This window comes from Rhizopus microsporus (genome assembly GCF_002708625.1).
Source record: "Rhizopus microsporus ATCC 52813 unplaced genomic scaffold scaffold_12, whole genome shotgun sequence".
NCBI classification, from domain to species: Eukaryota; Fungi; Mucoromycota; class Mucoromycetes; order Mucorales; family Rhizopodaceae; genus Rhizopus; species Rhizopus microsporus.
The window spans coordinates 201,264-224,746 of NW_019671927.1; the positions used below are offsets into that span (position 1 = coordinate 201,264).

The 23,483-nt window shown below is 36.3% G+C and overlaps 12 protein-coding genes across 12 annotated transcripts; 5 read left to right on the top strand and 7 right to left on the bottom strand.

Moving 5' to 3' along the window:
- Nucleotides 1–787: 787 nt before the first annotated feature.
- Nucleotides 788–2,332, top strand: RHIMIDRAFT_314347 (uncharacterized protein; the record flags this gene model as incomplete). Its single annotated transcript, XM_023614927.1, has 8 exons — nt 788–1,095; nt 1,152–1,238; nt 1,287–1,326; nt 1,401–1,591; nt 1,650–1,756; nt 1,807–1,872; nt 1,927–1,997; nt 2,046–2,332. Exons 1-8 carry the CDS (start codon nt 1,051–1,053, stop codon nt 2,330–2,332), a joined length of 894 nt encoding a protein of 297 aa, XP_023464591.1. The 5' UTR covers nt 788–1,050.
- Nucleotides 2,333–3,258: 926 nt separating this feature from the next.
- Nucleotides 3,259–3,976, bottom strand: RHIMIDRAFT_258110 (uncharacterized protein). The gene is made up of 3 exons (XM_023611323.1): nt 3,886–3,976; nt 3,753–3,830; nt 3,259–3,693 (listed from the first exon to the last, which is right to left on the bottom strand). The coding sequence occupies exons 1-3, from the start codon at nt 3,904–3,906 to the stop codon at nt 3,484–3,486; spliced, it is 309 nt and encodes a 102-aa protein (XP_023464592.1). The 5' UTR covers nt 3,907–3,976; the 3' UTR covers nt 3,259–3,483.
- A 112-nt stretch (nt 3,977–4,088) lies between these two features.
- RHIMIDRAFT_293100 (galactose-binding like protein) lies at nt 4,089–6,367 on the top strand. Its single transcript, XM_023613956.1, has 7 exons — nt 4,089–4,833; nt 4,885–4,933; nt 4,987–5,116; nt 5,178–5,297; nt 5,350–5,507; nt 5,556–5,721; nt 5,778–6,367. Exons 1-7 carry the CDS (start codon nt 4,578–4,580, stop codon nt 6,270–6,272), a joined length of 1,374 nt encoding a protein of 457 aa, XP_023464593.1. The 5' UTR covers nt 4,089–4,577; the 3' UTR covers nt 6,273–6,367.
- RHIMIDRAFT_314349 (DENN-domain-containing protein) lies at nt 6,361–10,285 on the top strand. Its single transcript, XM_023614928.1, has 11 exons — nt 6,361–6,854; nt 6,924–7,072; nt 7,123–7,191; nt 7,246–7,706; nt 7,756–7,903; nt 7,946–8,005; nt 8,067–8,288; nt 8,337–9,002; nt 9,062–9,619; nt 9,674–9,841; nt 9,896–10,285. The coding sequence occupies exons 1-11, from the start codon at nt 6,404–6,406 to the stop codon at nt 10,001–10,003; spliced, it is 3,060 nt and encodes a 1,019-aa protein (XP_023464594.1). The 5' UTR covers nt 6,361–6,403; the 3' UTR covers nt 10,004–10,285.
- A 148-nt stretch (nt 10,286–10,433) lies between these two features.
- On the top strand, nt 10,434–11,309 carry RHIMIDRAFT_239032 (uncharacterized protein; the record flags this gene model as incomplete). The annotated part of the gene is made up of 3 exons (XM_023609088.1): nt 10,434–10,477; nt 10,528–10,636; nt 10,686–11,309. The coding sequence occupies 3 exons, from the start codon at nt 10,434–10,436 to the stop codon at nt 11,307–11,309; spliced, it is 777 nt and encodes a 258-aa protein (XP_023464595.1).
- On the bottom strand, nt 11,290–11,871 carry RHIMIDRAFT_26825 (Sm-like ribonucleoprotein). Its single transcript, XM_023612062.1, has 2 exons — nt 11,489–11,871; nt 11,290–11,425 (listed from the first exon to the last, which is right to left on the bottom strand). Exons 1-2 carry the CDS (start codon nt 11,742–11,744, stop codon nt 11,349–11,351), a joined length of 333 nt encoding a protein of 110 aa, XP_023464596.1. The 5' UTR covers nt 11,745–11,871; the 3' UTR covers nt 11,290–11,348.
- Nucleotides 11,872–11,907: 36 nt separating this feature from the next.
- Nucleotides 11,908–12,349, bottom strand: RHIMIDRAFT_239034 (uncharacterized protein; the record flags this gene model as incomplete). Its single annotated transcript, XM_023609089.1, has 3 exons — nt 11,908–11,994; nt 12,048–12,166; nt 12,220–12,349. The coding sequence occupies 3 exons, from the start codon at nt 12,347–12,349 to the stop codon at nt 11,908–11,910; spliced, it is 336 nt and encodes a 111-aa protein (XP_023464597.1).
- Nucleotides 12,350–13,347: 998 nt separating this feature from the next.
- RHIMIDRAFT_239035 (uncharacterized protein) lies at nt 13,348–14,443 on the bottom strand (the record flags this gene model as incomplete). The annotated part of the gene is made up of 2 exons (XM_023609090.1): nt 13,348–14,315; nt 14,374–14,443. 2 exons carry the CDS (start codon nt 14,441–14,443, stop codon nt 13,348–13,350), a joined length of 1,038 nt encoding a protein of 345 aa, XP_023464598.1.
- A 789-nt stretch (nt 14,444–15,232) lies between these two features.
- RHIMIDRAFT_293105 (ArfGap-domain-containing protein) lies at nt 15,233–16,764 on the top strand (the record flags this gene model as incomplete). The annotated part of the gene is made up of 4 exons (XM_023613957.1): nt 15,233–15,405; nt 15,458–15,576; nt 15,628–15,819; nt 15,876–16,764. The coding sequence occupies exons 1-4, from the start codon at nt 15,337–15,339 to the stop codon at nt 16,762–16,764; spliced, it is 1,269 nt and encodes a 422-aa protein (XP_023464599.1). The 5' UTR covers nt 15,233–15,336.
- An 85-nt stretch (nt 16,765–16,849) lies between these two features.
- On the bottom strand, nt 16,850–18,181 carry RHIMIDRAFT_244765 (acid protease; the record flags this gene model as incomplete). Its single annotated transcript, XM_023610109.1, has 3 exons — nt 16,850–16,888; nt 16,936–17,899; nt 17,952–18,181. The coding sequence occupies 3 exons, from the start codon at nt 18,179–18,181 to the stop codon at nt 16,850–16,852; spliced, it is 1,233 nt and encodes a 410-aa protein (XP_023464600.1).
- Nucleotides 18,182–18,628: 447 nt separating this feature from the next.
- On the bottom strand, nt 18,629–19,157 carry RHIMIDRAFT_244766 (uncharacterized protein; the record flags this gene model as incomplete). The annotated part of the gene is made up of 3 exons (XM_023610110.1): nt 18,629–18,863; nt 18,892–19,049; nt 19,092–19,157. 3 exons carry the CDS (start codon nt 19,155–19,157, stop codon nt 18,629–18,631), a joined length of 459 nt encoding a protein of 152 aa, XP_023464601.1.
- Nucleotides 19,158–20,891: 1,734 nt separating this feature from the next.
- On the bottom strand, nt 20,892–22,114 carry RHIMIDRAFT_185647 (acid protease; the record flags this gene model as incomplete). Its single annotated transcript, XM_023605854.1, has 2 exons — nt 20,892–21,966; nt 22,026–22,114. Coding segments are annotated over 2 exons (1,164 nt in total), but the record flags the coding sequence as incomplete, so codon positions are not given.
- Between the last annotated feature and the right edge of the window lie 1,369 nt (nt 22,115–23,483).

A 23,483-nucleotide genomic window follows, 5' to 3' on the forward strand; every position in this document is an offset into this window, starting at 1 on the left:
TTTCTGATTTCTTTTGATCTATACTATTTGTACAGAAGTGGTGCACCAAATACGTGCGCTTCACAAACAATTTCTGGTTCGCTTGGATTCTTTTAATAGCAGATCTCAACTTCTTTCATCTTTGGCATTCTTTCTACGCATAACTTTGCATTTTCTACAGTAAAATTTTTGCAATAGGAGATACAACATGCTTCTTGGCAAGGAATTGTATTTATTTTGAAACTAAACAATATGAAACGAGGTAACGATAATAACAAGAAGAAAAAAAAGTGTCAAGCATACATGAAACAGTGTAAAAAGATGGAAAAACATTTTGTAATCTATGACTTATCTTTTCTTTCGACTAATAGGAAGATTACCAATACACTACATCGTCATGTAGATATGCCTTAGCTGGCGTATCTTCTTATAATAAAATGTTATTTTGACGTTTCATGGGATCATACTGCCCTTAAGTCATGCCTTAAAGAAACTATATTTGACAACAAGGATTCCAAACCAGGCAGCCAGTCTAATAAAGTCATACAGCTTGGACCCTGAGCAACTTGATTCAAGAAGATTTCCAATTAGCTCTCAAAAATATGACCAATGGAGAGTGGAAACATTGTATTCCATCATTATACTTTTTATAGCCAATCTGTTCTTTGTGTTACGTTTTCATTATATGTTGGATTGTATATTGCTGATCCTATACCTCAGAGCACATAACTGGCAACTATGAGCGAATCATTTATCATGTACCGTAACCATTTTTACTTCTTTGACTCAGTCTTGAAGTAACTCATTTTTATCAGCCTCTCCAATTTGAGAAACTTAGCTGACTCCAAAAGCAACAAAGCAAATGATCAGTCAAGGTATCATCATACATAGAAACCTATAGAAAGTTTATAAATTAAGAAGAAGTAGAGAATCCATGATGGCACGTATATGGAGGCATTTTACTCCCCCCTTTTCTTTCCCTTTTTGAATTATTGGGTAATAACTAATGTTTTAATGACCGAATCAGGCTTACTTTTTTTCTTTTCTTTTTCTTAAACATAAAGACTATAAATGGCTGAAGAACTTGATATTTATGGTGATTACGACTTTGGTTTGGTAATCGAATAAAACTAAAGATATAAAGAATACGAATGGTTAATATTATAAAATAGGGAGATGATCTTGAAGAAATTGTTCATGATGTGCCAGTAAAAAAGAGATCAAGGCCTGAAGAAGAAGAAGAACTTATGGATGAAAAGGTAAATTCTTTTATATGAACTAAACAAAAGAAATAACCTTTAGAATAGACAACTAAATCATTAAAGATTAATGAAGATCAGAAACAAGGTAAAGGAAAACATATGATATTGAAATAGCATAAATAACGCTTTTTATTATTATTATTATTATTATTATTATAGGTTATCAAAAAATACAAACAACACTACAGGCATACCAGAGCCATAAACAACAGCAACAACAACAACACCACCACCAACAACAACACCATCAACAGCAACAGCTTCAGCACCAAATACCAACATCTTTAACGCAATTACGTGGTATATCAAATCAACCCACAAGTAGCATTTATCTAGGGGAGCTTCATTGGGTAACAACAACAATAATAATTACAATAATAACAATCTTTAAACATTATATACTTCTAGTACACGACTGACAAAGACGTTCAAGAACCATTAAAGAAAGCTAATCTTATAGAACATCTTAAAGAAATGACATTTTTTGAATATAAAATGAATGGAAAGTCAAAAGGGTAAATAATACATGATGATACCATACAACGTCTTGACTCCTTTTTTATAGTATTGTATTTCTTGAGTTTGATAATGAAGAATATGCTTCTCATGCAAAGGATGTCTTTGAGAAAACGTAAGTTAAAAAAAAAAGAATTCATAGAATAGATCGCTGATAAACAAAGAATAGTGAATTTGATCATAAACGAGTTTATGCACTATATACAACCTCACCGAATCCATTCAAGCATTTACCAAAAGGTATAAAGGTATATAAAGCGAGATAAGATTGTACTCATATGTCAATAGAATCAAGTAACAAATCAACAAGGAATATTGTCAATAATACACCTCCTATGCCAAGATTAGGCAATACAACCATGAATTTCCCCTTCAACCCAAGCATGCCTTATTTCGCTGCTCCACCTGTACCCCCAAATATAAGGATGTATAATGAAATGATGATGAGAGGTAACATGCGTAACAACAACAACAACAACAACAATAGAGGAAGAAATGGGCCCAGCTATAATCAGCAATCAACAGGCAATAGCATGTATCTTAACCCTGCTTTCTTTGAACAACAACAGCAATAATATTGTAAATAAATTGACAAACTTTTCAACTCTCTTTATTTTTACTATTAGTCTTTTTCAGCGCGTCGTAGACAGAATGGTTTCAAAAGAGTACTTTATCACTGAGGAATGAGCTTGTATATGCCATATTAGGGAAACTCTCTAGTTAATCTCAACACACTTTAATTGTACCAATTCATTGATTTCATACTACATTGACCAGATATAATAAAAAGATAATAATGATGTACGTGTCCAATGATAGCATGTAGCACATAAAGTATTATCATAGCAGATCATAACCAAGATGTCCAAAGAGCCCAAGCAGAAATAGCGAATGGGTTGATTAACTTTTGCCATCTTGTCACATTAGATATGCCATGAATGCAACCAAACGTCCTACGCTCAAGCATTTTGTGGTATTTGCAGTGTTTTAGCCTGCTAAGGATTTTGAGATGACGTGAAATAGAGAAATTTACACCTCAAAAAACGTATACAACCTTTCTAAGCGTATGGCGTCAGGTAAAGATCTTCCTTGCCCCGTTCAAGAGGCAATAGTGTTTTAATCCAATCCCCAGGTCAAACACGGTTCTTCCCTTTGGTAGACTACACTTTTTCGACCTGTTATATTCAGAAAGAAGAATACAGACTAGGATCAACTTGAGGAATTAAGATAAAACTAGGATGACTGAGACGAGTAAAAGATAGTCTGTATTGATATTCGTATGAGGTAGTATTTATATTAGCTTACAATTGTAACTCATAATCATTCATTGTTATCCTTTGTGAGCTGTCTTGGTAACTTCACATTATCAAATTTGCTATCTAGCCTAACGCTTCCCAATGGAATATTCTTTAATGCAATTACACGTGATTAATCTTGGTTATTTGTTGATCAACTGACAATATAAAGCTAGAGTAAATAAAAAAACAACAGCGTTTCTTTTTTTTCTCTTTCTTCTTGAATATAAACAAGATGATCAAAAGTTTTGTTGGCCAACATCATAGGTAATGGATAGAGGCAGTGCACGTAGAACTAGTCTAACTTCTGGCGTATTTTATAGTACATGTAGTGTTTCTCTTATTTTATTTTAATAATGTGCTCATCGTGCTTTATCCCTTCCTGTCAGGTCGTTGTCGGAGGACAGCTGCATAATCTTAGCGATGAAGAGCTAAAAACAGTAATCTTCCACTGTGGGCAGATAAATCCACAGCATGTGGTCAAAATGCTTGACCAAAACGGCGCATACATCCACTTTCAAAACGAAGTGGATGCGAGCAAATTTTTCGGAAGGTACGCCATCCACGGTCATACCACTTGCGGTTTGATCGCATCTGTGGCCGTTCGGCCTTCCCTGAACGATGGCGTTCCCACCGTCTACGTAAGATATATTTCATATAAAGAAGTAACTGTATTCTCACTTTTTGTTATATTCATAAGTTGTGATGGGGATTTAGAGACTCTCCGCTCGCTCTCTTTGTGTATGCGGGGAGCAGCAACAGCAACAGCAGAAACAATGTAAGATTTATAAAAAAAATATGACGATCTGCGCTTACACGTTCTTAATTTCTAGAAAAGAAGAACGGCGAACCATTCTCAAGAGGGCTCACGATAAGATGGAGGATGAAATTGCCGGTCTCCAGGCCAGGTTAGACCTTTTGGTTCAAAAAAAAAAAAAAAAACAGCAACAGAAACTTGATGAATTAATCGGTGATGATTAAAGCGTTTGTTTTTTTTTTTGTTGTTGTTGTTGTGTTTTGTGGTTATTTTTTTTTTATAAAATAAATGATATTTATTATTTCATGAAAGAAATTTGGAAGGTGGTTATATATCTGTGTATTATAAATAAGAAGTCTGGTTCCTGTCAGCAAACGCTTGAATAAGCATGTAACGCAAAATAACTTCCTTTGATGAGCATTAGTGGTTAAGTCAATATAATAATAAAGTACAATCTCTTCATCGCATTCATTTGTTCTGACGATAGCAATATTTCACGGGGCTGATGATAAAGAATAAAGGACCTTTGACTGTAGCTGCTCTTATTTCTTTTACATTATTCAAAGGCATTCATGTAAGCAATTATTCGGGGCTTCCTCTAGAGTGCAAAGTGAATGGTGACTTCTGGATCAGCCTTTTTTCGCACACAACGACACCCAACTCAAAATCGAACAAGGTGTATCTCCAAACTTTTTGTTGTCTTTATTTGATTTTGATTGGCCTAATTTTGATTTTCAGCTTGTCTCATTTTAGATTAACTGTACTTTAATGCATCATGGTGTATTTTCCGAGAATTTTCTTTTTTCTCTTGTAAAACAACATACAATGGGAAACGCATTATCAAAGACACAATTCATCAAACTTGACGCAAATGACATTAATGAAACGGTACTGGAGGAATACGCAGAATTAAGCTCCATGCTAAGAAACTCGAGTATTGAGTTCGTTTCAGATGAGTATTATGGGAAAGCAGAGAATCTGTTAAAACAAGAAAGCGTAGATATAAACCATTGCCTTTATCAAGGTTAGTGTGTATGGTTATCATGTAAATAAATATAAACATACATCATGTTAGAGGGTACCAAGGATGGGTGGCAAGTACAAAGACACTTGAGCACTGCATAGTAAGAACTCTTTTGATATATATATATGCTTGATAAATAACATTTATAAATAGCGTGATCATTAAATTGGGATGTACTGGAACAATATCAGGGTTTGATATTGACACGACTGGATTTACGGATGCAGCGCCTACAAATGTTCTTGTCGAAGGATATGTTGAAAGTAAAAATCACGGTGAAAAGGTAACCAAAAAAAAGACATGCAAATACCTGTCAAATTCAGGATACCAACAACCAGAATTAGTGGATCACTTTACTTCCCAATGTACCTATTGATATGAATGCGCATAACTTCTTCAAGATACAACATGATCAGCACATCTATTCTCGTATCAAGCTGACTACTGCTCCTGGTGGTGGCATTGTAATTATCAAAAAAAATGACATCACGATGATTTACATAATGTAAATTATAGGCCCGCTTCCGTTGTTATGGACACGTCGTTCCTATTTGGACTAACTTAAAGCAAGAATACAATCTAGCTTCAGCCAATTTAGGTGCACAGATTGTGCGTTGGACAGACGCCGATCATGCTAATAAACCCAATATTCTGCTGGACAATGGCTTGTCACCGTAGGTTGCATGAAGAGGTTTTGTGATTGTGTTACTTACCATATTTAGACTTGATGGCTGGTTAACCCCACGATCTCGTTATGAACCAAGAAATGATTTTGTAGTCATTCAATTAGCTACATTGGGAGTTATCAAGGACATTATTATAGATACAACATCGTTCATAGGAAACATTCCTAAATATATTTCGATTGAAGGATGCAATAGTAATGAAGTATGGCAAAGCGTACATGTTTTTTTTTTTTTTCTTTTGACATTAATCATAAACAGATTGACCCATATAGGGATCCAAATACAGAATGGTTTAAACTAGTAGACAAGGAACCATGTGCGCCAAATAGTAGTGTTGCTTATGTAGTTGATTATGGCTTACCAGTATCTCATATCAAGCTTACGTTACACCCTGATGGTGGAATACAACAGATTCAAGTGTTAGGCGTGCCTTATACCGGAGAGCAGCAAGAAGATATCTTGACTGTAGATCAAAATGAAGCAATGATTGAAAATGAAGAAATAGCTGAAAAAGAAGAAAGACAATTGGATAATCAAATTACAAAAGAACTTGGCAATCTATTGTTCCCTACGCCGCCTTTAGAACAAACTGTGATCACGACAACAACCAAGATTACTCAAAAGAGAAGAAAATCAATTGAATTAGTGCAAGAAGAACCACCAGCCAAATTGACTAAACCATCTCAAGAACCAGAATCAGAGAAAACAAGTCGTAATGGTACAAGACGTAACAGATCATCAAGACTGCGTTAATTACATCATTTAAATAATAAACAATGTTCACATTAAACTGTGTGATAGAGTCACAAGTATTTTTTGAAATTTTTGATCCAACAATGATACAATTTTTCTTTCTCTTCTTTATTATTATTATTATTCAAAATATGTCCAATAGTAGTAGTTTTCTGCCCGCATCGCGAGTAGCAGACTATTTCTTTGTGGCTGGACTTGATGATGCTAATATTATACCAACATTTGAGAATGCCAAAAAGTATCAACAATTAAGTGACAATGACAATCACTACTACCAGCAACAAGAGATGGCCATCAATGGTACAAAAACAACAGCTACTCGGCCCCGTCCTCAAGGAGTCACGTCAGACCCAACATTTCTAAAGTCATTCCCAAAGGAAGAGGCATCTAATTCACTATTAGGCGTGCTAGACCATGTTCAAACCGTCATTGATAATTTCGATAAAGAAAGGGACATGGCTCGTGATAATGTGATTGCAGTGCATGACGCTGACAAGTACAAACGAAGTGAAAGCGACAAGACGATAAAAGTACATAGGTCAAATACGAGAAAATGGAGAAGTCCTTCCGAGTCAAAGTCAGGTAAAGGGCACATCCTGCTGCATCATACGCACACACACACACACACACACACTTACAGCAAATCAATAGAACATAAAAAGTCTACAGCGTCCAATATAGAACAAGTAGATAAAAAGATACCAAACATATTAGAATTAAAATTTACACCTACTGTCTTAATGCGATACCCAAGTACAAGTTATTCTGAGCATGAACCATTTCCAGCCTATGCAGCCATGGTAAGAATAGGTCAAATAAAAGATACCGATAGTTATTCACTGCTCTATAGTTTTGCTTTCCTAGAGATATTTCACTAATTTATGGAGATTCACCGCCTCCCGAAAAGTCTCATTCATTTGTAAACAGTTGCACCTATTTGATTTTCTTTAATGTCTAAAGCTTTATGTCATAGGCAATGACAGATGAAAATGGAGGTACAGTCTACGGGTCCTGTGTGACGTTTTACGAGAAGCTACCTTCAGAACTACATCAAGCTGTGAATCAGGCTATTCAAGAATGGGTGGCTGTCAATATGCCAACGAGCACTATTGAGTATGCTCAACACTTGAAGGGAAAGATTGATGCCGAAATGGCAGCTGCAGAGGAGGCAAAGAGAGAAACATTGGGCGGCAGACAGAGCCTAGAAGATCAAGTGAGATCATGTCAGGAGAATATGGATCTATACAAAGAACTCTTGGAGCCTGTAAAGATGGCTGTATGCAATGCCGAGTGTATTTGGGTGCCAAAAAGCATTGGTTTGCTAGGGAGAATGCCTTGGATTGATTTATACGATGATTGGCTTCGCATCGTGCTCGATAATGTAGTGGGTGTTGGTGGATACAGACATGATAAGCCTACGATCGATATTGAAAGGTAAATTTATGCTGTTGCTTATCCAAACTCATATATGTATCTTAATTAGTGCTATAGTCAACTTGATCGACGAAGTACCATTGCCTCCACCAGGAAGATTCGAAATTGGATTAACAATCAATTCAAGACCTTTATTCTTTTCACGGCCTCCGATAAACCAAGTGCCTATATTAAAAAATGTAAACAAGGCATATAGTGTGAGTTCTTGATAGTAACCACTTTCCCTCTTTTTGTAATAGTTTTCACTCTATCCTCTATTTCGAGCTCTATCACCTCACTTAATACTTGTCATTTTGGAAGTAAGGGAATAGCGGAATGTGAGACATGTACGTATAGAGCTAAGTCTTGTTCTTTTGTTAGACACTATTAGCTGAAGGAAAGGTTATATTTCTATCGCAATACCCCAGCATGCTTTCTTTGGCCTGTGAATCATTTAGATATCTGCTTTTTCCTTTTTACTGGCAATTTGTATATATTCCTGTACTTCCAGAAAGGTTACTGACGTGCTTGCAAGCGCCTGTTCCCTATCTTGTTGGTTTTCAAGGCATAATGGAAGATCTAGGCGATCATGTACCTGAAGATGTAAGTGAAGAAAATATAGAGAAGGATAAAAACTTACCAATTCTATAGGCATGTATTGTAAACATTGATAGCAACACCATTCACCAAAGTTTGCGAGTGATGCCTTTACCGGAACGACAAAGGCGTAAATTACAATCTGCACTTGAACAGTATGCACCATTGCATACACGATATAAGATCCCATACGGCGTACCGTTGCCAGTACAAAACACATTTCCAAAAGGAAAGCTCATTCTTCACTGCAGCAGGTCAAGGACGACAGATGTGTATGTAAGTCCTGCCCGACTCCCACGCGATTCTGAAAGCTCAGACACGACATCAATTTGGTCCAATCCTGCCTCTCTTATTTCCAACTCTCTTGGTCTGAGTAGTAACGTCAGCACCCGAAGTTCAAATGAGTCATCGGGCACATCCTACGAAAGTAAGGAAGATCCAACACCCAGTCTACCTCAATTTCCTGGTTCAGCATTTTTTTCAACAAACTATAACTCTTCGACAACCTCTCTTCAAAGCACGCTGACCGGCCCTATCAGACCTTCTCTATCGAGCTCGTCCAATAAATCACCGCATCAGCGCGTATCTATGCCGATTACAGCAGCTACACCATCATCGAATGGGCATAATTCGTATAGAAAAGCAAACCAAAGACGATCTGAGCCTCCAAAGGGCGCAGATAATTTATTCAGTCTTAACCAAACGACCGATTCTCAGGATGTAAGTTTATATAAAATGAATGAAACGATTTTCAATAAATTAACCACAACAAAAAAAAGACATCTAAAAACAGGCTTTCCACCTTCATGTCAAAACCCATGGCGGTATTCCAGCATGACACAGGGCATTCATCACCTCATATGCCTACACCATCTTTACAAAAAGCAAACGAGTTTGATCCTCACTACTACAACTACATGCCACGTCGTATAAAACATATTGAAGGACATATGATGGCAGAAATCTTTACAGCCGAGCTCAATCGTTTCCAAGGGTATCGATGTGTCTGTGGTCGACAAGTGACTGAAGAACAACAAGGGGAGCGAAAGGCTCAGATGTTTATGTGTTGTCAGGAATGTAAACTAGTGACACATGATACCTGCACAGATCAGATCCTTCACCCATGTTTGCCTAGTTGCTTTGATGAACAAAAGATCCATAATGCCTTTATCCGCATGTTTGCTTCCCTTTTATACAATTATCGAACAGGCTTTGTTGACCATTTGGATAATCATGCAACAGCCATCACTGCTTCTAATACCACAAGTTCTGGTAGGGTTCAGCCTTTGTATTTCTCAAAGGAAAAGTTCCTGAAGCATTCTGATAAGGATACAAGAGTAAAACAAAGCTAATTTTCATGCACCTTCGACATACTAAATTATACTATTTAGGAATTTTTATCCCACTTGAGCAATTCTCAAATGTTCACTCAGTTCATCACAGATCGATTACTGAAACCTGAACAAGATCCAGAAATCCTAGTGTTTGATGAATACATCAAGTTAAAATTAAATAGATCTAGACTCAAGCTTGTCAAGGATGATACACCATTTTTAAACGTGAGTTTAGCGATAGGCTTTTTATTTATATAAAGGCTAAACCCTTTTTATTAGGATGATTCATTTAGAGTATCACAGATTATATGGGCAACACCACCTGTGAATGACATTGGAGAGAAAAAGTATAAACGATTTCCAACTAATCTTCAATTCAAGAAATAATGTATATTTGTAATTGTGTACACACTTTTGTATTACTAATACTATTAATGGCAACAATAAACCTTTTAATATGACTTTTAAAAAAAGAGAGGAGAGAGAGAGAGGATGGGATTCATACAAGAAGGAGAGAGAAGAATTGATGTTTGGTCACGTTTACCTTTTTATCATCAAAGAAAAAAGCATGAATATATTTGTAAAAAGGGCGTTCATTTTAACTCTAATCTCCTCAATGCATCGCATGAATAACTCTCCTAAATAAAATTGAGCTTTCCCTGAATGATGCAAAAATAACCTTTTTGTTTTGCCACAAAGCCCCTTTTTATTATTTACAATAAGTTTAGATTTAACCCCTTTTTTGATGTGGTCATTGTATGCAAACACATACATATAAAGAGCCTTTGTTCGTTTCCTTTGAGATAATTCATACACCATGTTTTCAACCATGATTGCTGCTACTAAAGAATACATATTCAGGTATAATAAATAAATAAAGAGTTTACATTGTACTAAAATGTATTTAAAAGAGTTCGTGTGCCTAATTCTTTGTTTGAAGTGTCTCTATGTATTCCTGTTAAACCCTGCCGAACTTTGAGGTACAATGAACTTGTACATAAAATCCAAATGTGTCTAAAGGTATATAAAGAAAATTGTTTATACAATAATAAAGACTTATGATTCAAAGGGTATGATTGATGACATAAATGAGTACTCGATATTAATTAAAAGAAACAACGCATTCTATCATGTTCAAGATGACGCAGATCTTTACTTTACGACAAGTTCTGACACAAGCTTCGATATTGAGTTAAAAAAGATTTCTCAAATAGGAGATACAAGAGATGCACGAAGAGATTCAGCAATATCATTAGATGATGATTTAAAACAGTGTATGCAGGGTATAAAGCAGCCATTACCAAATCCCATACCCTTTAACGACCCTTTTTTATTACCCCATGTACAGTCCACGGTTAAGCTGCCTAGATTATCGACTGTCATCGCATCCATAGATTTTAATTTTCCTTGTTTTGATAAGCATAAATTCATGCCCCCTCTTTATCCCCGGAAAAAGAAAACTCACATACCATCTCCTTTTGTCTGTAAACATATTATTGATCCAGTGACAGGGACAATATGCCATCAATCGTTTCGCAGGTCCTACGATCTATCAAGGCACCAAATGATTCATTTGAAATATCGACCCTTATTCCATTGCACGCATTGCGATCGAAAGTTCACTCGATTGGATGCTTTACGAAGGCATGAACGTATCCAAAAGCATAGTAGCCGTATAAATAAAAACGAATGATCTGTGTGTGATTTATTTTATAATTTAAGAAACAAGTAATCAACGTCTTCCACGACCACGAACACCACCACGTCCACGTGTTGTACCGCGTCCGCGTCCACGTCCAGCTTCGCCTGCTTTTATACAAGTTTAATAAACCATTTACAACTTTTTTTTTTTTTTTTTGGAGACTTCTTTACCTTCTTTCTTCTTTTTAGATTTAGGTGCGTCATCAATCAAGAGTGTGTCTAGCGGTAAACTGTCTGGTAAGATAACGCAACGAATAGTGTTGCCACGAATGCTTAATGAGTCTAAACTGATAGGATCTCTATTCTTGATTGTCATTTTTACAGTCTTCAAATGGGTATTCATGCTCATGTCAACACCTGTGATTGTACCATGAACCACTGTGCCGTTCTTCATCTCTACTGACACAGTCTCATTATTCAACTTCATCAAGAACCTAATCAAGGATTATTATATTTCCTTTGCGTGCTTTGATCTTTTACCTCACTAATTTCATGGTTGTTTTATACGATAAAAAAGAAAACCAAAAAAAAGACAATTCGGAACAAGAAAATTTTTTGTATGCTTTTTCTCTCTTTCTTTTATTACAAAACTATATTCTACGTTCCCAAATATCTTCCGAGCTGGGTCTACCTACTTTCTTTTCTTCTTCAGCTTGTCTATATGCCTTTAGCATAGCCTATAGATGGACATTGAATACATTATATATTTGTATATATATATAAAATTTACATCAGCTTGTTCGGCAGATTTTAACTTGGTTGAAAAACAAAGAGAAAGAAAATCCCATTTAGCCTCACAATCCTTCCTTGTTCCATAACGATAATAATGCTTTGCTTGTTCTTTCACTCCTTTTCATATATAATATGTCAACAATAGTTTTGTAATTATTCTAATACTTTACTATAGCAATTAAATAGACCGTCAAATGCATCGATCACACTGCATTTTTCATAATATTGCTTTTTATCATTCTCGATTTCTTTAAAAAACTCTTCTGTATGTTTATCTTCATAATTATCGCCTGTAGACATGTCAAATAACAATAGAAAGAGAGGTAAAAAAATATGCGTCCCCCTCCCCTCTCCCCCTCCAAAATTGAGCTTTAAAATCATACACACACATATATACACACACCACTATCGGAGAGAGAATGTAGCATAAAAGAGCGAACAGCTGATTGATACTGTAAAAGATAAAACTTGAATTTGTTCTTTTAAAACGAATATCTTTATTTTATTTAGTTTTCAGGATTGACAAATAACCAGTTGTTACTAACTTTTCTGAGACAATTATTTAAAATTTATGATTATCTTATTCTTGCCGTTAAAGGCTGAACAAGACAAAGGAGAAAAAATTAAAGGAATTAGCAGGATTATTTAAAGGTGGTTACCTGAGATTAAACAGTCGTTTTTGTACAAAAGAGTTCAACAAGAAAGTGTGCCTCTATTTCAGTTTTCAGATTTTTAGATTATCTTTTTTGGATGAATTCAATTTTCTTTTCAGATAGAAGGATATGTTTTTTAGACAAATGAGTGATTGATCATTCTGAAAGTATCGTGGCAAAGAATAGGCGGTTCAAAATGGAGTTGCAACTTACTGAAAACCCCTTGAATTCAATCAGTATCGCACGCCACTGCCAAAAAATTAAAAGACGACAATGTGAAGCCTATGACAAAAAGAAAGTTGTCCCTGTTTTTAAGAGTACCAACAGAGACGATATAATAAAATTTAAAAGATTAAATGTCGTTTTTTACAAGGTGAAAATAGATTAACTTTACGGTAGTTGTTTCCTGCCTTTCAAGAAATAATCTTGAATTGGTGGTCAAGAAGTAAGGCTCGTAGGTTTTCGCTTTATTCAAATATTAACACTCTTAAAAGGGCACCTTAAAGCAAAAGTTGATTGCGTACTTAAAACACTTGATAACTGGTGAAGTAAAAAAGGGATACATTCTTGAAGGTACTGATAAAAAGGAGAAAGTGGAAACACTGTAAAAGGTTTATAAAGAGAAAGCCATATATAAACAAATGTTTAAGCATAATACTGTTTGCAGTCTAAGCACACGACATGCTTACAAGTTGAACAATCAATATACCAGTAATTCTTTTGTTTAGTATTCTTATCCTTTCCATCGGCATCACAGTAAAATCCAGTTTGTTGTCCATTGCTATCAGGATTCTTGGGCTGTCTTATCGGAACACAAGGTATAATTGCTTTTGTGGTGTTTACTTCATCATTTTCGCCGTATGTTTCAGTATCTTCATATTCCTTTCTTTTTGGCTGGTAATTGTTGTTCCATTTAGATCTTGCAGCCTTTGCTTCTTCTTTTCCTTTGGCAATAAGTCCATAGATAAGATTTCCAGCAGCAAGGCCATCTTTATGATAATACAATTCATTATTAGCTTGCATTTTCAACATCTCTTCTTTTGTGTACTTGATCATAAATGCATTGTTAACGATATCATCTAATAACCACAATGGCTGACTGTTGAATTCATTTTCTTCATCAAGTTCAATAGTAATGGAATATTTGCAAGTACCAGAAGAGCAACCACCATTAGGCGCGTCTGCATGTTGTTGATCATCAATTTCATGATGAATATTATCATGACCACCTTTTTTTTCCTCCTCCTCATCATCACTAGAATCCATCAATTCAAGAACAAACCCATCTCCTAGTTCAATTTGTTTACTGCAAGAAGGCTCCACGATATCATCATATGATTCCCTCATCAAATTATCAACAGAGAAATACAACACTCCTTCTGCTTCATCACTTGAGTCTTGCCGTAATCTATTGTTATCCCACACTTCTATATTGTCTTCAACGTCATCAAAGACTAAGAGATCCTCATCTTCACCCCTATACGTATGTTCACTTGCTGTACCATAGACAGTAGATGAATTTTTGTGATCATCAAATAGGTCAGTGGAACAGACAGGTTGAGCCACGGATTCAATTGATATGATAAGGTCAGAATAAATAGTGAGGTTTGGTTCTTTAAATACGTTTGTTAGTTGTCATACTCATTGTTTTATATATATACATATATTTACCTCTTGTAAATTGCTGCCATAGGCTCACTCTTCTTTCACTTAGATCTTCTTCACGTAAAGGAGTAGTCATATATGAACGCATAGGATACTTTGACTGCTTGTCAAAATATATAAAGAGAAAAAAAGAAAGAGGAAAGAAAGATCTAAAAATGGGAACGGCCTTTTATATATGATGGAATAACAACAATACAAGGAAATAAAGAAACACATATATGCATCTATAGCGTTTCTTTTAAACGACTTTTTTTGCATATAAGAGTGTTGCGCAAAGGTATATCTTTTTTGTCACATCTACTTTACTTTTCTACAACGCCTTTTTACCTTTTTTTTTACTGATATATTGCCAATTGTTGGTTTAATCATTTTCAAGAGTCACATATAAACTACTTTTAAGCAACTTTTTTGTTGTATACTTATATTATTATGATGAAAAGCTATAAATAATGCAGCTAAATCAATAATGAAAGCAAAAATAAGCTTAGCTCTTATTTCTTATAGTTTTCATTATGATACATGTACCTGAATACTTTTCAACGGACTTTTTCCAATTATCATGCATACGCATATAGAATGAAAATCCGATATCCAAGTTTTATATAACCTCTTTAAGAAAAAGATATGTATCTAGTCTTTTTCTTTTTGATCTGTATATACATACATGTTTGTGCGTGCCTTTGACTGCCCTCACTCAATGGCAATTAAAGGGAGTAGATCATTTATATAAAAAAGAGATTAAATTGAAGAGAGAGAGAGAAGGAGAGAAAATCAGAGGTATTATACAAACATAAGATGTATAAGCTTATTCTTGCTTAAAAAAGAGACTATAAGCAAAGGAAGAAAACAATATAATTAAAAAGAGTAAAAGTCTAACAAACACGATGAAAGAGATTTTTATTGGATGAAATTTATGCTGTATTGAGGGTTGAGAGAAATCGCGTTCTTGAAACTCCTTTTATCTTTAAAATGCCTGAACCAACCAAGGAACAAATTCAGCTTGTATTTAAAAAGCTAAAGCAAAACCGTTATAATAAAGTAAATAATAAAGACAAAAAGACTTGTAACCATATCTCACTTCTTTCTGTAGTCATGCTTTGATTGCCACACTAAGAATCCAGACTGGGCTTCAGTATCATTTGGCATCTACATTTGTACCAATTGTTCTTCTGCTCACAGAAACTTGGGGGTCCATATTAGCTTTGTAAGGTAAACTATAATAAAAAGATACACATATTTTTATATGACTAACTATACTAGATCGACTGTGCTTGACTCTTGGACCTGGGACCAACTACGTCTGATGAAAGTAGGCGGAAACCAAGCAGCTTCTGAATTCTTTTCGAAATCATCAATCAGCACGACTAACGATGCTAGACAAAAATATAGTAGTAGAGCTGGTCAACAATATAAAGAGCTATTAACAAAGAGAGCAGCTGAAGATGCCATCACGTAATGAAAAAATAGAGTTGATGGATTTAAACTAACTCTTTATTTTTGGACTGTAGGCATCCTGCCAATGTAGTAATTGACATTGACATCCAAGAAGAAAATGAGCCTCCAAAGAAGGAAGAAAAGAAGGAAGAAAAGAAAGAGGAAGAGGAAGAGGTTGAAAAAAAGAAAGAACCGATGAGCAAGCCTGTGGACGAGAATCCACCAGTACAAACAACACAAACTACGCTTACTACATCTACTACGCCAAAGCCACCTACTACTCGACCAACATCAACGAATCGAACAGCGATGGGCATACGTGCACCTCGTAAGCCAGGAAAGACAGCAAAGCTTGGAGTCAAGAAAGCACCGGTCAACTTCAATTTCGAAGCAGCTGAAGCACAAGCAAAACAAGATTTGGAACGAAAAGCCAAATATCAAGAAGAAGAAGAAAAAGAGATGACAAAGGATGAAGAGGGCTCAAGAAAGCCCTTGTCTTCTCGGCTGATGTATCAAGACAACAATACTGCAAAGGAAGAAGAATACGAGAAATTAGGCTTTGGTATGGCTCGTTTGAACGTGTCAATGCCTGAACAAAAACCATACGTAGAGGAAACGACATCAGCAAGAGAAAAATTTGGCTCAGCACGTGCTATTTCTTCAGACCAATATTTTGGCAGGAACGAATATGATCCTGCCATTTCAGCTGCTGAACAGAGTCGTCTTTCCCAATTCTCATCTGCAAAGGCTATTTCGTCCGATATGTACTTTGGCAGAGATTCACAAGAGGTGGATACGTACAGTGGACATGATACAGTCTCGTTGACTGACTGGGATAACGTACAGGATCATGCAGTGGCTATGGCACGTAGAATCGTCGATCAAGCTGCCCTTGATCTAGACGCAGTGAAGGATCTTGCAGAGAATGCGACGAATAAAGTGAGAAGTTATTTTAATGCATAAAAAGAAAACAATTATGTGTGTGTATTCAATAAAGTATTTCTTGATATTTCTCCCACCGTTGTTTGTTTGATAGTCATTTAAGATGTTACAGTGTACATGCAACAGACGAAGATGTCCCTTTTGCCTAAGATATAATGTTTTAGTTTGAAGGTCACGTAGACCATATGTTACCTTTGCAAAACCAATCTGATGCTTTTCCATATCAAATACTAATAGGATGTCTCTGAGGACCGTATCGCCCAGCATAATCCAGCCATTTCTGCCCATCATCAAGCTTGGCTCTGTCGGTAGCCAGGGAGCCAATCCAAACATACATAACGAAGAACTCGAAACTGTTTCTCCATTCAAAGGAATAGTTAATGACTCTATCGGAATGCTCAACTTGATGTCATCGTCCAAGATAAACCGCACATGATGACTTGAATTTGCTGCAGACTGACAGTCAATGAAGTATGTCCCCGAGGAATGATCAAGCGTGACATGAATCCCATCTGCTGAGAGCGCACGCAGGACAGTATCAATCAGCTGTTGATCCATGTATGTGAGCGTTGTACCTGTATCAACAATAAAGTTTCTTGTAGATTCAAAGGTTCTATTCATGATCACAGTATGATCATTAGCAATTTCAACAGCTCTGCCACCCACCATCCAATATGTCTTATTGAATTGTTCTTCGCGAGTTGCAGTAAAGCAAATGTCACCTTCATACTTGTCATGATTGATGCCGCCCAACACTAACTCTCCTGCCCATCCGTGGTCAGATCCCAGGCTGATAGAAAATAGAGGTTGCTCGATCAAGCCTCGTTTTGCCAGCTGAAATATAAACGGATCATGATCTCTGCTGGAGGATAGTGATGGATAACCCAAGCCCAGGATACCATTTGCACCCCTGGCCTTTGGATAAATTATTTGACTCGTAGAACGTGCCATTCCAAACACTTGATCTTCAGCATGAGCATTTTCCAAGTACACGCTGTCTTGTCCGTATACGCCTTCGACAAAGCCTATACCATAAGTCACACGGAATGGTTCGTTTAATGACACACTCTTGAACGTATTTGACCTTTGTGAATCAAAACGAGCTAAAGGACACTGATACACTGGGCAGCGCATAGAGGGCACCCATAAATCGGAGCTAACATATATAAGTCTTTTCTACAATAAGTCCAGTTTTCTTTCCTTTTTACCTGCCTGTATCTAAAGCGACAGTAAAGTCTTGTTTAGGGTTGCCTATACTGATATTTACAAGATATTGAGACCCTTCGTCATTGTAAAGCTTGGCATAATGCTGATATGACCGATGGTTAAGCTTGTCACTGATTCTATTTTTAGTCAGCCGCAATTCTATATTTTCTGCATGACCTGTCAAGGTAAAAATAATCGTGATACAGAGCACAAGCAATCTGTAATGTATCATTCAGATGCCACGGTTTAACCAGAAAAAGAAAAAGAAACCGTCTTTATGCCAGAAAAAAGATAAAATAAATGAAAACCCCAACAGTTAGTAAAGTCCATGTAAATGTTTGTTTCAAAAATAATAGAGAGTCTATTTTAATAAACATAAAGATTTCCATTGTACTTTCTATCCATTACAAATACAACAGCAACCACAACTACAGCAAATATCACAATTAGTACATGAACATCTCTATACCAACAATATCGCTTTCTTACATTCATCTTGTCAAGACACTTTATCAAATCTTGGATACCGCCATCGTTGATGGTATTCTTTGTGATAGGGAATTGGCAGGTGGTCACTTCTTTAATAATATACAGCTTTGGCTTTATCAACTCTAAAGTCAACAGACAAAGCTCAAAACCCATGATTAAAAAGAAAGGCAGTACAACTTTGTTACTAGAGTCAGCTAGCAAATAGTTGAGATGATTTTTTTTTTGTAATCAGAGCGGCTTTTAACTTGTCTCCATAAAACTTGGTACTTGAGGCAACCTTGGCAAATTCGCCAACTGAATAGTCTGATCGCATGCTTGATACAGACAATAGGATTCGAAAGCCTACCTTTAGCTTGGGGGATAGTGAAGAGAAGGTATCGGGAACCGTATCCCCCCAGTTCATAATAAAAACGACATTTAGTTGACTGTAATGAGAAAATAAAGAAAACGTACCAGTGTAAGAAGAACGGCGAGATACTGAAGGATTTTTCAATTAAGTGCGACCAGAATTTCAATTTGAAATCTTCTTCAGAGTACCTGCTGATGTTTTTTGGGTTCAAGTAGAACTTGTTGTGAACATGCATATCTAAACTATCAAGGACGACTATTAGCTTGGATGGACAAGAAAGTATAATTGTATGTCAATACATTACCTGAAACGGCAGATCTCTTTCTCTAAGTGTTGTTGCTTTGTTTGAGGGGTAATTTTTCAATGGCATTCAGCTTTGTTTTCAGGCCATCCAACTATGTTTAAATAGATGTAAACCTTTGGCTATATTAAGAATAAAGGTTCGCAGTTAAAGTTACATACCTCTAATACCTCAGTTGCCAAGAATTCAAGTCTCTCTTCATCAGGGTCGACGTCACTCAAAATCAACTCTGCTTGCAAACGTTCTGGTACCGACTTCACCTGGGAGTTGTCGCTCTTGTCGTTGTTGTCAAATATATGATTTTTTGACAAATTGTTCAATTTGTGTTATTACAGAGGTATCTTAGCAGTCATAAGGATAATTACAAGTAACAGTACTTTTCTTTTGCAGCCATGTTTGCTTTGTATTTATAAGAGCTAAAAAACTCTTCCATGGTATTGATGTCCTTTGTGATCTAAAGAATATAAAGTCAAATCAGCTTCTGAAGTATAAGATGTATTGTATATCAAATATCTTTCTTCTTTTGGTCACTTTTTTTTATCTTCAAGTAAGAGAATAGGGCCTCATAATGGCGATATCATGCGTGTTTTTTACAATCTTACATTTGCTTTTTGTCTCTTTAAGATCTATTTAAAATAAGGTGAGCGATCAAATAAAAAAGAACAAAGAGTTCTCAACTTACCCCTTTGCTCTTACAAACTCCGTTCAAACGAGCATCTAGCACTAAGTTTGATTCAGCTTCGGCAATTTTGTCCATCTTTTTAAGGTAATCACATCATGAATCAGAAAAAAAGTTAATACTACAAGTGCTGCCTCTACCCACTACCTATGACGTTATCCAACAAAGCTTTTCAATATATAACGTCGAGCTAAACATGAATTTATAAAGCTTCCATCTTGGTTTATTTTTCTTTTCAAGGAAGAAAGAGATAAAAAAGAAATGATTTTGTTTTTTATTTTGAAAATAATTATGTGTATTTGTAGTTATTATTGTGGTTGGTCAGTTTATGTTACTGAACCTTTTGTTGTTGATGTGTAAACACTGTTTATTGACCCTTATTCAACGTAGAATACAGCACCTGATCCAAAAAACAGTGGTCCTACTGTTGGCGAAACGAACCACAAAAGCTGAGTCTACTCGTCAGATTAGTATTTCCAAAGCACCTCAACATGAACAGATTATAATTATGTCAAGTGTTCATACTGGAAAAGGGTATTCGTTTTATTTTGTATCGGTTTTGTGGTATTTGTTTTGATAGTTAAGAAAATGTACTTGTCGTAGATACAATTGTATATATCTTCATCCATACTCCCCAAAACTTAAACCTGATTAAACAGTTTTGATCTGTGGTCAAAAGCAAGATGAAAAGAGAAACACTGTTGAAGCAGGAAACTACAACTACAAGAACGAACTGATGCTTGTAATAAAGCCTATTTGGATGACCTTTAAGGATTCTTTAAACAAAAAAAAAAAGCCTTTGTAGAAGATGACATAGGTGTGTAATAAGAAATTCAGAGGTTATGCAAACTGTATTTTTTATGCGTGCAAAGATATTTTGTGTTTGTGCAATCTATTTACGGAAATGGTGTATAAATATATATACAGGTGTAATTAATAATTATGATGTAATATTAGAAAGATGACATGGTCACAGCTGTCAATACTAAAGCAGCCAAAGTGATAGATGTTGTCATACTATGATCAAAGACTGACCCTGCTGCATTGCTTGCACCAGATGATGAGCTAGATCCTGAAGCAGTACTGTTTCCTACGCTGACTCTTCCGCCGATACCTTTACTAGCAGCCAAACCAACTCGGTTCTGTCCCATGTCAAAGACCATGTAAGCAGAGCGAAGAACAGAGTCACCCACGAGATACATGTTGGCCCCAATACTTCCGGAACCTCCAAGAGGAGCGATACCAAACATGCAAACGGAGGCAGTAGATACATCATTGCTATCGAGAGGGATGACCAACTCGGAAGCGGGGACACTCAAGACGATAGGACTAGATGATCTGGAACTTGATGTAGACATCTGGAGCTCGAATCTTGCTGGACTATTGGCCGTGTTACAGTCGACAGCAAAGACACCTGAGGATCGATCAAGAGCATAACCGTTACTACCAGCAAATGCAGCGACAATTTCAGTAGCGACAGAAGTAGGCAAGTATGTCAATGTTGTGCCTGTGTCTAAAATGAATGCACCCATCTCTTTGAGATTCCAATACGGGTTCGAACCATGGTTTGCGCTTTGAACACCCAATCCCTGACCATAGACCATCCAATAATAGAATTTACTATTATTTCCTCCTAATGTGCTTGATCGTCTCGAGGTTAATCCAGCTACGGGTAGGTAAGTCAAGTTGCCTTCGAATTTGCTTTGATCAACGCCACCAAAGATAATTTCGCCTGACCAACCGGATTTAGAGATGCTGTTGAGGTAGATTGAAAAAACGGGCTCTTTGATCAGATTTTGCGATACCAAGTTAAATACAAATGGATTATAGGCGTTTCCTCCTTGACTGTTGGCCTGTGTCAGAGCAGGATAACCCAGACCGAGGATACCATTGGCTTCGACTTGATTATTATTTGCACTGCCATTGAATCCTGGGGCAGATGAGCCTTCGCCGCCAGCAGATGGGTTAGGCTGTAGGATATCCTTGGTGAAGGTAGCCAGACCGAACTGTTGGTTGGATACAGTTGCACCGCCTACGGTCACGGTATCTGTAGCATAAGTGCCATTGACATTACCAATACCATACTGGATACCAAAGTTCTGATTCAGTGACTTGAACGAGGACGAATTTGAAGAACTGAACCGGGAAAACGGACAGGCATTTGATGGACATTCAGTTGAGGGAACCCAGAGGTCAGCACTACACCACATATGTAATCAGAACACGGTTATGTCATACCTCTCTTATTTGTTCATTACCTTCCGGTATCAAGAGTAACTATGAATTTCTGAGGTGGGGTACCAATGCCCACTTCGACAAGATATTGTGAACCTTGATCATTGTATAGATTTGCTTCGAATGGATCTCGCTTATTGAATCTCCTCTTTGATAATAGTTGATACCTCTTCTTTGCAAACTCGAGTGCATAACTTGGATCATGATTACGAATGATGGGTGCTCGTATAATGCCTTCCTCATGATTAGTAGCAGCATAAACTGCAGTAGTTATAAAAGCAAAAATGGCAGTAGCAATATGCATTTTCTTTTTTGAGAGTCAAAAAGATGAATGGAAAGAAGAGATTAAAAAATAAGCGAGCTTTTTTAAAACACCATCACAGGCGGAATATAATTAGATCATTACACCGACAAGTGACCCGATGAAACCCTGCCCCCACAATGTGGCTATTTTTAATCCAATGACAAATTCTATGCATGTTTCTATTTATCCAAGCAAAAAAAAAAATTATGAAAGGGAAGAGAAACCAAAGATGGATTAATCAAAAGTTCCTGTTTCAGAGTTGTCATTGAATAAAGCTGCCGTTTAAACGAATGGAGCTGTTTGTCAATAGTTACGTCAGATAGAAAAGGAGTTCTAATACCTATAAAAAAAATAAAGACACACAAACCCTTCAAGAAGCTTGGGAAGAGCATGTTTGTAACTGCTGTTGTAATGCCAACTGGAAAGAAGAATAAACATTTTTAAACGTCCGATTGTTTCTATTTTCAGAAAATGACGCATTGTGTACTTTCTTGTCTTGGCAAACTGCGGCCATTTGCAAAAGTCGTGTTTTCCAGTGAAAGCTTGGTTTATTTATAATAACCCAAGCAGATACCATATAAGAGAATAACATGATGCAGTTGATATATATTATGTAATGTTGAGAATATAATCGACCATTGAGACCAGGAAAGGATAATTCAAGAAGAAATGAGTGAACGCAGTGGCAGCACTTTTAAAAGGAACACTACGATAGCAGATATATAGAGATGTTTATACATTTAAAGGCAAGCAATGGAATGTTTTTTTCGTAAAGAAGTGTATCGGATGTCTAGGACGTTGACGTTGCTTTCCTCCAGATAATTAACGTAATACCCATCGAATACAGTGCCTAGGCTCTAAATAGAGTACTGATAGCCATATGATAGCATTCAAGGATATACAGATTGACAGCAACTTAGAATTTCAGATTTTCCAGAGTCTATCCAGCGTATGCTGCGATAATTGCTTTCGTGGTGCTCTCGAATACGCGTTTATCCGGTTTATCAGCTGCAAAGGACATAACTCGCCATAAGAGAGTCTTGAAAAGCAGTTTTATTTTACTATTGAGCTGAGCACAACAAACCTATTTTGTACAAATTCAAAAACAGTCGTGCCTATAAAAACTAAGACTACCTCTTTTCTTTTGCATAAAACTGACAACAATTTACAAGGAGCA